General features: G+C 40.4%; 1 protein-coding gene across 3 annotated transcripts in view; it reads left to right on the top strand.

Moving 5' to 3' along the window:
• Window positions 1-20,037, top strand: part of rxraa (retinoid X receptor, alpha a) — a 108,311-nt gene that overhangs the window by 72,248 nt on the left and 16,026 nt on the right. For 2 of the 3 annotated variants that reach the window (XM_056402938.1, XM_056402940.1), the window contains exons 4-6: window positions 8,081-8,231; window positions 10,385-10,564; window positions 17,348-17,532. In XM_056402938.1, the coding sequence (XP_056258913.1) occupies window positions 8,081-8,231; window positions 10,385-10,564; window positions 17,348-17,532 (516 nt within the window). The remainder of the gene's footprint in view (window positions 1-8,080; window positions 8,232-10,384; window positions 10,565-17,347; window positions 17,533-20,037) is intronic. The other variant, XM_056402939.1, reaches the window with a different exon arrangement.

Genomic DNA, 20,037 nt, shown 5'->3' with positions numbered 1-20,037 from the left:
TTGCGGCACAGCATGGGGTGAGTGTTGGGAACCCCTGAGCTGTCTAGAATAATGTCTGCCTCTCCTAAATTCTAAGCTACTGGGAGAGAGCAGAGAGTGCGTTTTGTTAGAGCTGAGTGGCAATAATCAAGGAGCTATTTTTCGATAAGACATACTAAGAAAGGGTTTATATGTTGTCACTAAAAGCTTTATTAATGATTAATAAATAATACATGTATTCAATTACAGTTCATTAATAAGCCATTAGAATAAATTAAAATGTTTTGTTATATTCTCTTGATTCAATCCAGAAGGACAGCTGCACAATATCAAGAACAAAATACAGTTTACTAATGGTCTAACAACATTGAATAGTGCAAATGCTGTCATAAGTCCTCAAGGCTGCAATTATAAATATGCGCTCCAACCTGGCAACCCTTAAGTGCACACAACATATTAGTATTGATCCGTAAAAAATGTTGTAAGAGTGGTTAACTATCAATGAAGTCATCAGTGAAGTATTCTTTATTCCTCTGCAAAAAAATCATAATTTAATGTTCCTCTTATTTTGAAAGTACCCGAGCGTTTGATCTTGACTGATTCTATGTTGTAAAAATCATGTTTTTGCGGTTGTGAATTGGCTGTAAATATCATTTCAAATGCTAATCAGGTGAGGGAATGTAGTCGTCAGAATGACTACTTCCTAAAACATTTGGAGTGGCGTGCACCAGCTGGGCCTACACCTTGGTGTAATGTTACGTCCAACTTTGAACTGAATGTTACTATCAACTTAAAGTTATGACCAGTTTGCGCTTAATGTGTTGTGCCTGGGTTTAACTTTTACATTTAGTATGGAGGAGCTGTAAGTTGGAAAGTCAGACTACCAAGAAGCATTAAGACAAGAAAGTCATCTGTGACAAACCTACTGGACGTCATGCCTGCAGGTGCTGGTGGCGCTCACATTTTCCAGCTTTTTTCAGCTTGTTTTGAAGGTAAAAGTTAGAGTGAAGTGCGTTGCTTAGCAACAATTATTGCTTCCTGTGTATTTACAGACATCATAAGACCAGGTGCAGCTACAACCCTGATCAGTCAGGGTTGGTGACTTGGTGTAAATTCAAATCACAGTCACAGCCCAGCTGGTACACTCCACTAAGAATATATGGTAACAATGAGATTATTTTACAATGGAGACCAAATAAATTTGCATCACTATGATTGACATTAGCTTGTTAAATCTTCCTCAATGCTTTTCAAGTAGACAGAAAGTTTTTTCTTTTCAAATATTAAGGATAAAAATTAGGTCTTTTGGACAGAAATTCCATGACATTGAGATGTAGGGATTTGAAATTTCAAGTCACTCAGCATGTTGTAGTTGGTATAATTCATCTGTCCGTCCTGTTTCCTTATCCTGAGTTTAAATTTACAGTTTCATGACATATTGCAGATGACCCCTAAGTTCATCCGCAAATAGCTGAAGTGCAGGATGAACTATTCTGCGTGTTGTGTGCGTGCTCATGCCCACGTGTCGGTTGATTTGTGCTTGTTTGCAAACTATGTGTTGAAACAGGTGTCTTTCAAACTCGTAACACTGCCGTAATTGATCCCAAAGGGTGCCTTACTGTGAATGTACCCTGAAGGCCATAGAAGAGCGGGCCCATTAACACACACACCCTCTGTGAAACCCAATGCAACCCATCTTTGCTGTTACGTGTCCAGATAAGAGTCACACACACACACACACACACACACACACACACACACACACACACAAACACAAACACACCACAAGGATGAGAGGAGAGTTCTTACTCATTCCTCTCATAGTTTGCAGGGCTGTTGAGATAAGTGTGCTTTTAGAAGGAAGTAGTTGTCATGAGGTGTCAGAGGTGAAATGTGACACAGGGTTATCATTAGGTTACATCATGACCTGATCCCTGTCCTCACCTCTCAGGAGGCAGTTGGTTGGGTGTTGTCTACTGTCAACAGGAGATTTGTATCCTGTTCACTCACACTTCCTCATCATTAGTTTCTTGCCTTAAAGCAAAAGTAAATTGAATCATTCGAGGGCAAAGTCTGGTTTAGGGAGCAATAGAGTTTTGGAGAATGAGATCTACTGTATGACAATGGATTGTAAAGTATAACACGCTCTTCCTGGCCATGTTGTGCCACTGCGTAGATTTCTGAAGGAACTCTGTTAGGGCGTTTTGAAAGAATACTCTGAAGATAACTTTCTCTGTGTGTTAAGAAAAGGTGCCCTTGAACTGGAAAGCAACTGAAGTTCCACATGAGGGTTGTGCATTGAGGAGTGGTGCGCTGCAGGATTTGATGTCTCCTTTTGAAGTGTCTTTATGAGCAAAGTCTGTGCTCTGACTCTCTGAATCGAGCTAAGCCTGTCTTAAGCAGAGGCCTCCACTGTCTTCTTTCCTTTTCTCCTGTGTTCACTCGAGGGACAACTCCTTCCTTTTTATTTCTCCACCATGTGTGTTGTCATAGCATACTAATAGTTTACAGGACCTGCTCTGCTGCCACGATGATTCTTTCTATTAAAATGAATGAAAGTTGAGGAAGACAACTACAGCAAGCATAGCCGACTCGAAACAGTGTCGGCAAATCTTTTGATGAGAAATGTCACTGCCGATTGTTGGGTTAAATCTGGGTTTCTATCAATGTCCGCTTTTTCCACTACCTGGGGAAAGCTACTGATAGCTACCGGCCAAAAGAGAAGACCGAGCACAAAAAAGATTTTGTGCTCGGTGGCAGGAAGAATTGCATAGAGTGAGGATTATGGGGAACCAGTCTAAACGCTCAGGGTGTTGTTATTCTATAGCCATTACACTGTCACATTGGACACTGGGAACTTGTGATGAGCATTTTTGTCATCTTTGTAACTACCATGTATTGATTACAGGAAACGTGGTTTATGAAACCAAAACTACACATACTCATTTAAAAACAAATTTCTTTTCTCTATCTTTGTTATGGAATATGTTAATGTACTAACTTTATCGAAAGCTTAGAATCTCTGGCTATCGTAGTGTAAAAAACTATTTGTAGTTTATTGTACTATGTTTTTACGAAACTACCAAAACATCTATATTCATATAATGCATTACATTTAATGCAGTCCCCCACATTTTTTACAAAAACATACAGTATACCTTTATTTAGAATACATCCACTTACAGTATCTGAAAACATGTAGATACGAACCTCAGCTCCAGAACCAACACTCCTTTAGGGAACTATTAAATCATCACTTTTACATGTTTGAATATTCCATCAGTGTGCTGAAGCCAGCGGGTAGCACAGGACATATAATCACATATATCAGTTCTGTGCAGAATCTGACACCCACAAGCAGACAGAGACCACCACTGTACTGGATGTACCAATCGAATGTCCCCCACAACATGTTACATAACACCTGCAGCACATGAAACAGTGTTATTCAGCTGTAGCATTTCAGGCGCTCATGTTGTACATTGTTCTGCAGGGAATCTTATGTCCTACATTTCTAGTCCTTGATGTTAAATATCCCTCGTTTGTTTCTCTCGCTCAGCCTGTAAAAGTTTGAAGGGAAGCATATAAAAAAATATACATAGGCAGTATGCAAGGAGAGGATTGTCAAGGGGTTTCCTGAGATGATATGGCTGTACACACAGCTGGCATACCACCCTATGAAGGGTCACATGTATGTGTTGTAGGGGAAGGCATATGTATTCTATTTCCAGAACCAGTCCTGAGCCCCTTTAATCCCCCCGACTTTCCTCCATCGCCATGGGCAGAAGAGAAAGAAAGGCCCCCCGGTCTGCCCACCCCACCGTGGGGAGTAATGTCTCTGAGATTGAGTTGCAGGTTTACTGAAAATAGATTGTGAGTGGAAGAGTCTTTTCTGTCAGGCAGACAGAGAGTTTGATAGAGACGATCTCAGCTTAGGAGACAACTGTGTTAGTGCTGCTCTGCAGGGGAAAAGACTAGATTCAGGCGTTTCGCTGAGGTAAGTCCTCACGTTGTGTGTGTCTGTGTTTTTCGTGTGCATGTGTGTGTTTTTTGTGTGCATGTGTGTATGGGTACAGAGATGTGGGTGTGTCCACATGCTGCCAAAAGCTGGTTCCAAACAAATGATGCAGCTTTGTTGGTCCCTTTGTGTCATTGAGATGCTCACTTAAAAATCATCTTTTTCCCTGCAAGAAAGGCTTTTTCAGCACCGGGTGGTATTTCACCAACAAAAAGCTAACAATAATAACTGTCCTTGTACGTCTGTGTGTCTATTATGCATTTAGATAATGCAGAGGATACTTGTTTTCACAGTTTAAGCAGCACATATGCAGTTCTATCACTTTAATATCAACTATGCTGTGAGTTGATATTCTGCAGAAGATTTTCCTTCTTTATTAATAATGAAATTATATATAAAATTCCACAAGTAAAGCTCTGCTGGGTAATAACCTGGGAATAATCTTTTTGTTTATTTATTTATTTATTTTTGTGAAGCTTAAGCTTTGTGTGTGTGTGTGTGTGTGTGTGTGTGTGTGTGTGTGTGTGTGTGTGTGTGTGTGTGTGTGTGTGTGTTGCATTAAGTGTGTATTTTTGTAAATAGGGTGTGAAGAGCAGGCCAGGGGTGGGTGACAGCGTGTGAATTGAACATTTTCATGTAGTGGAGGGCTTTAACCTTTTCAACCCATGGAAAACCCACCACCGGATCCATCATTCACATGCAGGCAAACATTCAAACCCATATAAGCCTTTTTTAAAAGTCTAGTCAGGCTCCCAAGTCAGGTTCCCATGACACCACATATGTCATGCTAGATTCAGTGGTAGTGTGTATAAAATGATGCAGAAGACATCTAGAACTTTCTATTTGATGTGATGTTAAAGCACTGTGGTTTGTAATATTTCACTCAGTGTAAGCATGATATATTGTAGCTCCAAGCCAAAATGTGCTGTCTATGGTATTGCTGACATTTTTCTAACTTTGAAACTATTTAAGAAGAATCAAATATTAGAGTTTCCAAAGGTGAAATGAGATGCCAGGAGCCACAGCAGCTCAGTGAGTAATAGTACACTTTGTGGGCATCTTTGTGTGTACTATGTCACATGCATGTGCATATAGTATACTGTGTCTGTGTATTTGCAACACAGTGAATAACAAAATAAAATAAAATAGTTCAATATACAGTGTATAATGTGCAAAGTTGTGCAAACAGAGTGGAGTTTGTTTGAAGCAGAAACACTTAAGCTGAGAGTCTCGGTCAGACTGAGGTGTGGAGTTGAAAAGAGCTGTAAGGAGTTATTGCTGTGGGCATGAAGGATGTCCATGTATTGGTCCTTATGACAGCAGAGCTGAACCAGTATGTTAGAGAAAGTGCTCTGCTGCCTGCCCAGTATGTGGTGGAGAGGGTGTTCAGGTTTATCTATAATGGATAACAGTTTGTTCTGTGCCCTCCTCTTCAACACAACTTCAGTTTGGTGGTGTCACCCGTTTCGATGCTGCTCCACCAGCAGACGACAGTGAAGTACAGTGCACTGGGCACAACAGACTGGTAGAAGATTTCTAACATCCTGCTGCACATGTTGGAGGATTTCAGCTCCCTCAGGAAATGGAGTCTGCTCATCCCCTTCTTCTACACAGTCAGAGTGTTGGTTTTCCAGTTCAGTCTGTTGTCAAGGTGGACGCCCAGGTACTTGTAGTTCTCCACCACATTAACATCCTCTTCCAGAATACACAGGGCCTGTGTAGCCGTCCTCCTCCTTCTGAAGTCGATCACCATCTCTCTGGTCTTGGCCACATTCAGAAGCGTATTATTTTTCCAAACCACTCCACAAAATCATCTAACAGCGCTCTGTACTCCTCCTCCTGCACATCACTTATACCCCCAACCACTGCATGGTCATCAGACAATGTCTGGAGGTGGCATGAACCAGAGTTCAACTGTTCAAACACTGAGGAGCAAGTTCTTTCCAAAAGTGATGCATTTGTTTGTTAGTGCATGGACATAACTGCTAATCACTGTAGCAGTTACGATGCTGCATATTTACTGCACAAGTTGGAGAGGAGAAAAGAGGGAAGAGTGAAAAGAAGAGACATATAGTCGAGCACATTTTACTTTCAAAGAAGCCCAGATGCTGCATTAGCTGCAGGGCTATAAGCTAAACTAGCTAGTCTTGTTCAAGATTCTTAACAGAAGTGGCATACAGAGATAAAAGGGGCACTCCACTCATTTTACATGTTGAGGACAATTTGCTTGAGGATGGTACTTAAGATGCTATCCAGGGTTGTTTGGAGCTTTACCCATGAAGGGACTAAAGGTCAGGATACCTTACCATTCTTAATCATTCTCTCCTTTTTTTTCTTTTTTTTTTTTTTAAACGATCTGTCTCCCGGACTTTAAGTACTAAACTGCAAAGGTGTCCTTAAATATCCTTCATATTCTCTCACAAATATGTGTGTGTGAGTTTCTGTTTGCAGTTTTTTTATTTAATTACATTTATTGCAGAAAGTCATAAAATGGTGAAAAACATCCATCACAATTTCCTATAGTCCTATGTGTTTTTGCTTAATAAATAACATCAGCGACTAATTAGGTTTACTGTCGATCAACTGATGGATTAATAGACAGGCAAACAGGCAAAACTACTTTATGTCATGTCTGTTAGCTTTTATGTCATCTTTTGTGTTATGTCTCATTACACCAAAAAAAAAAGAAAAAAAAGATGTCTGGTTACTCAGTTAGTCATGCGAATGATTTGTCTCACGCTCTTATTATGAAAATAATCCATAGTTGCAGTCTTGGAATAAATAAAAGACTGTACATGGAATTGTGGAAATATTTGTATGTTTGGTTTATATATCATATTTGAGAGAGGGCATTGTTTTCAGTGAGGTGTACTACTCCATGTTTTCCCACTGTGTAGCTAATGTATTCACACTCTCAGACTATCGTGTTTGTCTCATCATTATAAGAACAAAATGCTTTTCCTGTCTTGACCGATCCCTGCAGACAGGGACGGGGCTCCTCTGCGAGAGAAAAAGCTAAATTTAGAGCCAAAAAAGTGTTTGTGCTGTCAGACGTCTCATATGCGAGAACTTAATGAAAACACATCTGGCTATATGAGTCCATGCGGCTGCTCTGCCAACTCTGTCCTGTCTCTTACCGCTCGGTTGTGGGTATGTTTTGTCAGGGATCCACTTGTCTGAATATATTTAATTCCTCCTTCATTTTCTTCCCTCAGTCTAATTTCATTTTGTCATTAGCCCAGTCAAGCAGAGTTGTGCTTTTTTCATTTTTTTTTTTTTTCACTCACATGGTGCTAATGGGTAGCTAGCATCTGTTCCATCCAGTACATATACTGTTTTAGGATCATTTATAGACAAACCTCCTAACGTTTATCTCCTCTGAAAACAGCATGTAGCTAGTGATAATAATTAGTCTCCCCTTGCTCTCCACTTTTATCAAAAGGCAATTGGAGGTCACTTAAAGATGAATTTGATCTTTTTCAGGGAGAGAGGCAGGCAGCAATTGAAGTAAGACTTAAGGCTGCCGTTGCACTGCTGCTAAAACAAATGCTGTCTCTTTATTCCGCTGTACTGTTAAATTTTGCAGTGGAGTTATGCTAGTGCTGAACATTTGGGAGCCAGCGGGGCTTGTTGAGAGCATGAATAAAAGAGTTCCTGGGGTGGAGTGGTGCAGGATCCTGCTGTGCCAGATTTAGATCTGGAGCAGAGGGAACAGGAGGGAGGAGAGAGGGAGCAATGAAAGAGGGCAAAAAGAGCTGCTGCTTGGACCGCTGACCATCTGTATTGAGTATCAGAAGTCATAATATCCCTCTCACATTCTGCTTTTAGCAAATTGTTCAGGACAATCTGCGTGACATAACTCTTCTCCAATTTAATATCCCTGTTTGTATGTGTAACCAAACCTCCTCTTCCCTTTGCAGACCTGGCCCTCGTTCAATAGTTAATGTCATCAACTAACTATGCTGAGCTATGTGAGGGGTTGTGTGTTTGTGTTATGGAGGTGCATGATGTCACCTGTGTTGACTTGAGGCGGGCGGTTTTGTGACCTGTCGGCGTGTGTGTTTGTGTGTGTTGATGTTCCAGCTGAACTCTCCGATGAACTCGGTCAGCAGTACGGAGGACATTAAGCCCCCGCTGGGCCTCAACGGTGTGATGAAGGTGCCCGCCCAGCCCTCAGGCACAGCCCTGTCGCTCACAAAACACATCTGCGCCATCTGTGGTGACCGCTCCTCAGGTGAGTGACATCAGACTGCAGTGACCATCTGTACTGTCCGCACAGGAACAATGAAAAACACCAAACTCAAAATAACTGAATTTAATATATCTACAAAATTACCCCCTCTGAGACATATGAAGATTAATAAGATGTAATTATTGATTGGAAATGGCTGTTTGAAAGTGTGCAGAAAGTCCAGGGAACTGTGTATCTGGAAAATGGTATAAAAATAATTTCTCAGCAGCTGAGATTCCATCATCACCAAATGAAAAGAAAATACGACTACCCAGAGTATAACTAAAACTAATGTTCTGACCACACTGAGAAACCTCCAAAGAAGATCCAAAGATGAACTCTGCTCAGAGAACAAGCCCCATGGGCCGCTTTGGCAGAACTACATACTGCAGCTTCTTGCAGTGGGAGATGTTCCTGGAAGGACAACAGTCAGTGGAATTCTTCACAAATCTGGGCTAAATGGCAGGAAGGCCAGAGAGAAGCCACTCCTGACAAAATGCATGGGAGCACAGCAGCACATGAAATCATGAGGCAAACGATTATATGATCTGATGAAACCAAACCTCAATTCAACTTCGGCTGAAATAGAGAAGCACTGTGTCTTTAGGGAAACCAGGCACAACCCATCACTCATCATCTCATAGCATCCCTACCGTAAAACATGGTGACACCAGCATCGTCATAGTGTGAGTGTGCGTTTGTTATTTATTTATTTTTCTGCAGCTGGGACTCCTCATAGAGAATAAAGACTGGAGGCAGATTTTGGGAACAATCTGTGGTTACACAACAGCAATAGTACAAATGCTGCAACTTCTCGACTGGAGTGCCTTCAGATAGGGAAAAAACACCAGTATTTAATGGTTTGTTATATGAATTAAAACAGTTAATCAGTAAAACATTTCAGACGTTTTTAATGCCTTTTTCTGCCCAACTGAGCCTTACATAAGATCTAAACCATCAAAAAGCAGCAAAATATTCATCCACGCAATGTTTTAATTGAAAGTGCAAAAAAAAAAAAACTACATTTATTACTTTCAAACTGCCTTCATGCTGATACTGCTGATACAGATTTTATCCTGCCAGTTGTCACACTGTAGTGTTCTTCCTCCTCCCTCCTTTTTGAGATCCAAAATGTTGCCTCATGCCAGTCTACAAACTCTGTGAATCCTTAATTTTTCCAAGTTCAAAAAGGTTTTTCCCCAAGTTCAGACTTTCTCAAGTAGCTCTAACAGAGGATGGCATTATTACTGTTATTTCTTGGACCATTTTTGACCTTTCACACACCACATTCTCACTCGAGGCTTCTCCTTAATTATTTGGTCAAGAGCAAGCCAAACCACTTTAACCACAAGAACATTGAACCTATGGCTAACTGTTAGCCCAAAGCTAAAGACTAGCATGGTCCTCTCTGCAGAGTTGCCCAACTTTTTTTTTTTTTTACACAGTTAACAAATAAGCCTGTGTTTAAATGTTTTTCTGGGGATAACCATGAAAAGTTTTCTGCCCCAGGATGAAGCTGGATATGTAATTCATTAGACACTTTCAGTGTCATCCTGCGTCATCGGTCCTACATGGACCCACAGGGGAGAAAAAAAATAATGTTTAATAGCAAGTCATGCTTCATTCAACTCAGAGGCTTTATTTATCCAGAGAGCGAAGAAAGACACAGTTTACTGGAGAATGCAAATGGACTTCATCTGTCTTTAATAACGAAAAAGAGCTGTTAGGAACTGGGGGAAGACAACATTATGTGAGAACAGTGCTGTAATGCAAATCCATGGGGCCTCCCTGCAGTTTGCCTTCATTAGGCCCCTCTTTTCTTCCCCAGCCACCTCAGTGTAACCCCCAAACACACACTCTGCTCACTTTAATAGGTCTTTGATCCTAATTGCTCTTTAGCTACCTCAGAAGCTGGTTCCTGTATACTGTTGTGTGGTTGCATGTCAAATCAAAGTGTAAAGGTTTCTGTCCTCAGGTCTCTCTTGGAAAAATAAACTGTGATGTCAATGAGAAACAAATATGTTCCAATATCAGACTCTGGTGCTGCCACCGACATGATTACCACAATGTGTCAATCAGACCGAAAGACAAACATGCCTGTGAAAAGATTGTATACTACTGCTAGATAAAACAACTCTCTCCCTCTCTCCCCTCAGGTAAACACTATGGGGTATACAGCTGTGAGGGCTGCAAAGGTTTTTTCAAAAGGACGGTGCGCAAAGACCTGACCTACACCTGTCGTGATAACAAGGACTGTGTCATCGATAAACGCCAGAGGAACCGCTGCCAGTACTGTCGCTACCAGAAGTGTTTAGCCATGGGCATGAAGAGAGAAGGTACAGCACATACCGTTGAGGATAAAGTCCAACTTACCCATTCCCTCAAATCTGTACTAATCCACATAGATACACATTAAGACACAGATAAGGGCCCCCTTTTTTCTTTAAAAGCAGTACATTATGAATATATGTCATATTTTCACGAACAGAAGCGCACAGAACTCCTGCATAATATTTGACAATGGCCTATTTTTTCAGAGGGTGTCATACGCACGACACAGCCAGTTAAGTCACGTAATCTCCCTTTTAAAGAAGAGCACTTCCTTTCATAATATACTGATAATACTGTCCAGACTGACTTCACTTGGCAGTATACTCCAAACGAATCCAATCTGATTTGGTGTGCGGTTCCTAACCTGCTGTGATTATGACTCTGGGCAGATGCCAGTATACACGCTGTGACTATAGGTCTATTCATATAACAGCGTTAATGTCAGATAATACAGCTTTGCGAGAAGCTGCAGAAAAAGATACAACTCATAACTTAAAGAATTTGTTAATGAGACCATAATATAGTGCTTCCTTCAGTTTGCAAACTCACAACTTTGCCTTAAAATTACATATTTGATTGATTGACAGTTTGATTTAAACTGTACAAAGGTAAGAGAGAGTTGCAAAAGGCAAACATATAGCACCTGAGATACACATTGACTTTAATGTTTGATGGAGTCTCTTTTTACTTGCCTATGTCAAACTTTGCAGAAGCCTTTGCAGCTGAGATTCTGCTCTACATCATGCTGTGCATTGCAGCCATAGGCTGTGCTGTATTAAAAATGTTCTGCTTCACGCAACACTTTTGGGGAAATAATGCATTCAGCTGTTGCAGCCCCAGGAACTCAACATTACTGGATGTGGAAACAGAGTGAGGGTTTGTGAGAACAGGCAGTCCTGAGGGAGTTCACTGATGTAGACTGGAGAAATAAAAACATGACGATAGAACTGTGTGAACCTCTGCTTGCATTGCATCCCCTGGATGTCACCATTCAGGCTCCTAATGATTAGTGTCAACCTAGAAGTTGTGTGGAACAGCCTACTGAGTTATTGAGCACCAGCTTGTTTTCACAAACATAAGGTTTATGTGCTTAATTTGTGTGATACTCGAGGCACAAAATTTGATCAAAATACTGAAATTGGATAATGGCTTGTAATTGCACAGCACAGTGAAAATATGCACCGCATTCCTCAAATTACAGAATACTAATGGAATGCACATACTGCTCCTGTCCAGTTCAGATGGCTACAGGGATTTAATCAGCCACACGAAGAATCCACAGGCAGTCAGTGTAGTAGACTGTTAATCAAACTTTAACTTTAAAATCATATTGTAGTGTTAGTGTATATTTGGTTAAAGAATTAAATGTAATCAGGCTAATGATTTAAATGTTTTTATAGAGTGTCTTATTGTCTGTATCAGTGCACCTCCTCTGCAGCCAAACAAACATCGCCTGTTTAGTCTTCTGCTCCTTTAGCTTTAAGAGTCAGATCCAGATGTGGACAGAACTGTTTATTATCAAACATTCTTGCAAACTTAAATTATTCCACCCCCAACACAGATGCAACCCTGTCCTCTTTTAGTAGAGACTGTGGATTATAAAAATATCCACAGTCACATTTCCATGGTTAAGTTTTAACTACCATGATTGTCATAGTGAAGTTCATCCCAGCAACAACTGCTACCGATTTTAGCTTTCTCAATGACTAGGCTAAGTACGTATAAGGCTGTATACGGTCTGTGTATTGAAGAATTATTCACGCAAATTGAGAAAATACAATTTAGTGTTAATGACAAGAACTTACATGTGAAGTTCTAAAGTAAGTCGAAGAAGACAAGTGTGGCTACTGTTTGACCGATTAGCTATATATTTCTGTACAGTTTAGGTAGCTTCTTCTATCTTATCATAATTAGCGTGCCTCCCAGAGGGCAGACTGAATGCCACAAAATGTTAATTTAATGGCAGAAATTGTAGATGATGAGTTACCTTCAAGGGTTTTGTGATGGTGTTGATCTTAAACTAGCACTGATTTTTACTGTACAGATGAATTCACAAATCACAGAATCTTAAAACACAACTGGACTTTTCTGAATCACCATTGTCAACACACTTGTTATTTGCCTTTGCCAGTGGAAACACTGTTGTCAGCTCAGCTCTGAACATGTAATGGTTAAAACTTTGCTACAACCAAAAGCCACAGAACTGATCATGAAATGATAACTTTTTCCGCTGAACTACTCGCCTTTTAAACAGTTTTTTGCTAAACAGTTTGTGCAGTTTGAACTAACAACCTACTGAACACACTGATGAAATGAAGACAGTGTGAAACAGTGCCAAATGTCACAGCGTTATGATCTGTGACACATTTAGTTACTGATATAAGAATGAACAAACTACATAGTCACTGAATATGAATCTTTGAACTGAACCGAACAAAACTTTTGGAATCAGCAAAGTGATTTGTTGTTTCCACCTTCACCTGTCCATCAGACACATATGTTAATCATATTCAAGGCTGACTTGAGCATAGTCAGAAATGGGTGTTTAGGACTGGCCATTTTTACTACTAACCTGGATTGAGCAGGCGCAAATGCAAATCTCAGGCTTTCTTGACAGAAGAGGTGCATTGCTCCACCGGATCACTGCTAACACTCCCCCAAATACTACAAAAGACATAGAAAAAGAAAATAAAAACATTTTGCCCCTAAGGCCTTAGCCATCTATCTGCATGGAAACAGAGCATAATGTACTGTGCAAGACTGAGGCATTTTCACACAGACATTCCCTTTTAATGGGTTGTTTGAATGATTTGATCCTCTTCATATTCACACAGTGAATGAGATGGACTCTTGTGTGCTGCCGTTGTTGAATAAGGTTGCTGCTGTTTGATGCCACACTTATTGCTCTCCAGTCTTTGAGAGTGACCCTGACTTGTAAATATAGCAGGGCAGGCAAGTATCTTCTGTGATTCATAGTGGGGCAGTAGAATAAAGCACCTCAAAGGAAAGATTACAGCGCAGATAATAACAGAAAGAGTTGAGTTGTGTGAGGGAAGGAAAGAAAAACAGTCAGTGAGGTGTGAATTTTAACACTCCACGGGAGTGTTAAGAAATATTAGCACTCTCAGCACTGCTGTTAAGCACTCTTTCGCACATTGAATAAATCAATCACTGCGTCTCACCTTTATGGTCAACATGGTTACAGAATACAGACATAGACGGCATAGATTATACTGAGCGATGTATAGTATAGCCAGTGAAGAGGAAGATGGTAACAGGTGTTAACCAGGTGTGTGTGTGTGTGTGTGCAGGTGTGTGTAGCAGGTGAGTGTTTCAAGCTGAGTGAACATGAAGAATACATGTTTTTTGGACAAATACATTTCGGTCGCTATTCTATCCAAGGCCAGTTTGTCTTGACCTTTACATGACCTCCCCTCCCCTCCCTCTTGCTTTTATTTATATCATTGTTGGGCTCTTTACTCCTTTCAAGGATATTATCATTTACTGCCTTTCGCCTCACTCACAGTGCTGCCTAAGCCTCCCCCTGCACCCCGAGGGCTGTGGTTAGAGAACAAGGCAGCAGTAGCCCAAAAGGCTAAGCGAATCCACAGAAAAACAGGATTAAATGAATTTATGCTCTCCCAGTCAGGAGAGGAAAGGAGGAGGGGGGGAAATAAAGCTAACATGATTTCAGCCCTCCTCACCTCTCCCTGACTCCAACACAAGTATTCTACCCTTGGGCTGACCTCCACCACCAGACAGCAGTTCCTCTAAAGTGGGGCCCCTTTCCCTCTCCTCGTCTAACAACCCCTGCTCCCCCCCAACAAGACCACGGCCTGATTCAGGCCTTGGAAAAGAAACCAGTGTTGGGGAAACATGAGGAGACAGATCATCCTGCAAACCTTCTGTGTGTGTGTGTGTGTGTGTGTGTGTGTGTGTGTGTGTGTGTGTGTGTGTGTGTGTGTGTGTGTGTGTGTGTGTGTGTGTGTGTGTGTGTGTGTGTGTGTGTGTGTGTGTGTGTGTGTGTGTGTGTGTGTGTGTGTGTGTGTGTGTGTGTGTGTGTGTGTGTGTGTGTGTGTGTGTGTGTGTGTGTGTGTGTGTGTGTGTGTGTGTGTGTGTGTGTGTGTGTGTGTGTGTGTGTGTGTGTGTGTGTGTGTGTGTGTGTGTGTGTGTGTGTGTGTGTGTGTGTGTGTCAGGGTGGTTCTCCAGGTGCATATGTAAGCATCCATGCTGACACTGAATTTCCAAAAGCCCTTCATCATACAACACATTGTGTTGAAAACTTTTTATTAATCCATGTGTGGAGGACAAACTTGTACAAAGCCGCAGTACTTTTTTTCTGTGGTGTGTTGAATTATGTAAATTATAGCCTTTTGAAGAGACAAAACACATACACATGCATCTTTTCCATCCCAACTTGAGGGTGGGGGTGCGGTTTCTCCTGCCTCCGCCACAGTGAGTCTCGATGTCTGCGCAGCGCATAAACCATTTCCTGTGTTTCCTCGCCAAGCCAATCAGGTGACAAAACCAACACAGTTTTGCTTCAATCAGTTTTTATACAAGACATGGAAAAAAAATGTACAAGACAAAGTCTTTATTCATTTGTGTTCAGGCTGTTTTATTATGCCTCCACTCTGGCGACAGCTGTGGCTGGAGGCACTATGTTTTCGGGTTTCTGTGCGTCCATCCCACTCTGGTGAATGAGATAATTTCTTTGAATTTGGCACAAATATCCACTTGGACTCAAGGATGAAATGATCAGATTTTAGTGGTCAAAGGTCAAGGTCACTGTGACCTCTCATGCATGCTATTCTTTTGAAAGCGATGTATTAGGAACGCCTGGAGGAAATTTTATTACATCTGGCACAAACACACACTTACACTCAAGGATGAACTGATTTGAATTTGGTGGTCAAAGGTCACTATGACCTCACTCAACATTTTTGGCCATAACTCAAGAATTAATGTGGTAATTATCACAAAATTTCACACAAATGTCTGTGATGACATTTTATATCCAAAGGTCAAAGTTTAACTTCACTGTGACATCATCATGGTCTGCAAAAAAAGCTCTGGACAGTTGTGGATTTAAACTGCAACTTGACTGACTGGCAAAAGCATACAACCACGCGGCAGTAATTCTAGTTTAAGCTGTTCTGGTGACCACACGTGGCGTAATGAAGGAGTGACAAGCCATACATTATTTATGTGTCTGTAAATGATTTGTGTATAAAAGGAGCCGGCTGTTTGTCATTGAGCACTACATGAAAAACACATCTCTTTGATAAGGAAGCAGAGAGAAGTCCTTGAACATTTCCACACTGCTGCATCGTGCATAATGTAGGTCTAAGGTCCTAAATATATTCCATCTGCATTGTCAAAGCAATTATTGATGATTGAACTCTCTTGGATATGTTTACTGGCATAATACATACAGGGTCATGCACTATTCACTGGCTTACCAAGGCACACTGACTGAAGCAGCCACTCGCGCATGCAGACACTCGATATGGGCAAGCAAACACTCAAGCATGCACACACATATTTTATGTACATGTGTGTGCAGATACAAACAAGGCCCAGCGATGTATTCATTTTACTACTGACGTGAACCAGAATTGTTCTCACAAAATCATCTAAAATTCAAGCAGTGTTTAAAGCTGTTCTACATACTATTACATCTGTATTGCAGAACAATAAAGAGAATAGTCCATCAGAGTACATAAGATAAATTTGCCATTGTGGGTCTCAGTGCAGTTCCCCTTTACTTCGAGAACATTTCTAGAAAAAAAACAACAGCTTTGTAAATTGTAAAAAGTTTGAATAGAAAAAGCTGGAATAACTTCACCACATTGGTATGTTGCCGTATCTTTCACTTTTGGCAAACGATAGACAGCATGACTTGCTTAAATGAGGAAATTGTAGTCCATTTCAGTGGCTAAGGATTCTTACTAAACCCATTTGAATGAATTTGCACTAAAAGTTGCAGAAACAAAGCTGCATTAATAACTGAATAAAGTGACTAAAAACAAGGGGACACTCAGACACAGCCCTGATGCTTGTATCGTTTTTTCCACCCCAGTTAGAGAAAACTGTGCGGATGTGTGTGGGATTAGTCATACGGAAGTGGGCACGGTTTCATTTAAAATGGGTTGTAAAAAGATGAACATAGCCCTGTTGTCTCATTACAAAATTGTTATTACTAACCTGCTAGCAAACAGAGCAACATTAAACATTGCAATTTAATCAATAATAAATATAATTTCGATGTGTTTATATATCTATCTGGTGAATGAAGCCTCATATTCAATTTTCAAAAACCTTTTCTTCAGCAGCTAGTTGCTAACTTTGTCCATTATTTGGTGCTGGGCTGGTAGCTCACTGAACTGTTTTACCAGAACTTGTTAGCTGAAAACAGATGCCTGCTGCTGCTGGAAATGGGTCTTGTGATGAAAGTGGTGAGACTGAACCAAATGGTAAATGTGCTGCAAAGCCAAAACAGTTAGCTTAAGGACGCTAAAACCACCTAGAGTATTAATAATAATAATTATAATTCTGTTAGTGTGTAACTCTCATATTACCACTAATCATTTGATTATTTGTAAACACCAAACATTGATCAAGGCAGATTTAATATTAATAACCACTTGATTTTTGTCAAGCTTGCTTATTAATTATAAGCATACAGTCTTAACAATCCTTTATTTTAACACACACGCCCACACATTCTGAACACATTAACAGTGTAAAAAAACAAAACCAAAAACAGCAGTAGTGACCGGAACCAGTTTTGTTACATGCAGCCGTTCAGGAGGAGCGCCAGCGAGCCAAGGACAAAAATGAGAACGAGGTGGAGTCCACCAGCTGCGCCAACGAGGACATGCCCGTGGAGAAGATCCTGGAAGCCGAGCAGGCGGTGGAACCCAAAACGGAGACCTACATTGAGACCAACCTTGGTGTGCCATCAAACTCGGTGAGTTGGTATTTTTATACATTCTTTGACAAACACTTACACACTGTGTCATTCTGCATCAAGGAATTACTTTGTGTTTATGTTCATGCCCATCGGCACACAGACACACAGTGGGCAATTTGTTTAAATTTACGCTGGTGGTTTGTGGGAAGAATGTTTTCGCTCATGTTTACTCCTGTATTTATTAGGGTATTCCATTAAACAAAATGGTTATTATTCTCTATTTTCACCCATTAATACCATGGCCACTTAACTACTTATGTCTGATTGGCTAGCAGGTGTATTAAAATTAAACACCTCAAACAGGATAGGTCACTTCAGATGTACTGTAGGTCCGTTCAACAACTTCACCACTGTGACTATGTGACTAAATCTGTATAAAAAGGTCTATTAAAGTGCAAATGACCATAGCATTGGTGCCTCCGCCTTGTGTTAAAATATGAAATCAATGACAATTTTAACAAATTTTCACTTTTTTCCTGTGATGTGGTCATTATAGGCCTAGGTAACGTGTCTGAGGTGTCTGGATAGAAAAAACAACACATTAATCACATCTGTCCGTTATTTTCTTATATCAGAACGCCTCATTGTGAATTATTGCTTATATGGTAAAAAGCTTTTTTATGGAGTGTCACTGTGAAAAAAAACAGACAAGTGAAATACAACTAATAAAAATGTGGGAATCTGAACAGTGTCATTGAGGTAATAGGGACATATACAATGGGTAATAATTTTCATGCTACAATTGTCCTTAAAATGTGTACATAAACATTAAATACTAACACATATACATATATGTGTATATGTATATATATATATTACAGTGTTTTGCAGTTAATATGAACAAACTTGATGCATTTTGTACTAATAGGTTATGATGTAAAACTTTTGCCAATGGCCGTCAATCAAACCATGACTAAATCCAAAGCTTCTGCCAGTAAAACTTACCAAAGAGAAAACTAAACGTTTTTCAGTTTTATGGCTTGTGCTTTATTTTCTGCTTTCGAAACTCCTTCTGGAGCTGTCCCACCATTGTCCACAATTTGTTTTCATTTTTTCCAGCTGCTCCTATACAGTATCTCATTTTTGCCTTGAATTATAGTCCAGAGTATTATAGTTTTAGTGTTTTAGTCCCGAGTCCTGTACAGAAAAGAAAACACATTCTTTTGTCATTTTTCAATGTAAAAAATGTTTTAAAAGCATTTTATTTTTTCAGAAACTGTGGTTGTTTTTGTTGTGGAGTCTAAAGCTGACACCATGCTGTCTGCTGGTAAACATGTTAATGAACATCAGATAAGAGAAATATTTTCCCCTCTTTTTTTGGTCCCTTTGGAGGTGACTGCTCCTGGTGTACAGCGCTGATTTACCTGTTCATCTTGTAGTGGCTCCTCCCCTCAGCTGTGAGTTTCCTCATCTATCCCCTCAGTGTCATCTGGGCACTGTGGGCTGTCTTTGACACAGAGGAGACTAAGAGTGATGAATAATGCAACAAGCAGACTATTCCTGAAAGCATCCCACAAAGCCTCAGCTTTCTCAGGAATTCTGCTGGAACATGAGAAACGGAGGAGCTGTGCATCAGCCTACCGGGGGGGGGAGGGCTGGGGGGTGACAGAGGATGAGATTGAAGGGGGGTGTAAGAGAGAGATAGAGAGAGAGGAAGGGCTTCTTCTGGGATCCGTCTGCTTCAGGGGAGGGAAATGTCCTGTGAAGTAAAGGTAGAAATGCGAAGGCTGTTATGTGAGTAAATGGGAGCTATTTTGGGGGCCAGATGGAAATGTATGAGATGAGCGTTGACATTAGGGAGAGGGAGAAGGGAGTGGGGAGTCACGGGGGAGCGGCCAACAGCTCAGACACACTAATGTACTGAGTGTGTTTGGGCTCAGCCACAGTGGGTCCCTCGATGCCCACTGTCTGCCCAACACCAAGAAGAGGTTTTCTGAAGTACAGAGAGAGATGAAAACAGCACTGATGAAATATGACAGGGTGGAGAATTTATTAATTCACTTTAAGCGGAATCATATCAGAATCATGTTATGATCCTTCAAAATTCCTGACTCCAAAAAAGTTTTAATTACAATAGAAACAGTTAATATTTAACATGATTAGTTTTACACATGCAGAATGAAACATTTTGGATTGGATCAGTTTGATTATGCAGTTTTATGTGCAATTTTGCACATAATTGCTGTTGTGTGATATGCAGTGGCTTCATAAATTATTCAGACCCCTTTACTTACTGTTTATATTATTGTCATAAATTGATTTGAAAATTGATTTAAAAATATATATATATATATTGCAGTTTTTGGTCTTCAATCTACACTCAATAAGGAATGAGAGATTTCAATTTTTGATATGTAATAAATGTTCAAAAAAATTTAAAATTTTTTTTACTCAGTAGGAGATATTGAGTGTAGATTGATGGGCATAAATGGTGATTTTATCCATTTAAATTAAATCCACAACCCAATAAAGTGTGCACATAGTGAAGGGGTCTAAATACTT

Source organism: Seriola aureovittata, chromosome 18 (genome assembly GCF_021018895.1).
Source record: "Seriola aureovittata isolate HTS-2021-v1 ecotype China chromosome 18, ASM2101889v1, whole genome shotgun sequence".
In the NCBI taxonomy this organism is placed as follows: domain Eukaryota; kingdom Metazoa; phylum Chordata; class Actinopteri; order Carangiformes; family Carangidae; genus Seriola; species Seriola aureovittata.
This window is presented reverse-complemented; position numbering and strand designations above follow the sequence as displayed.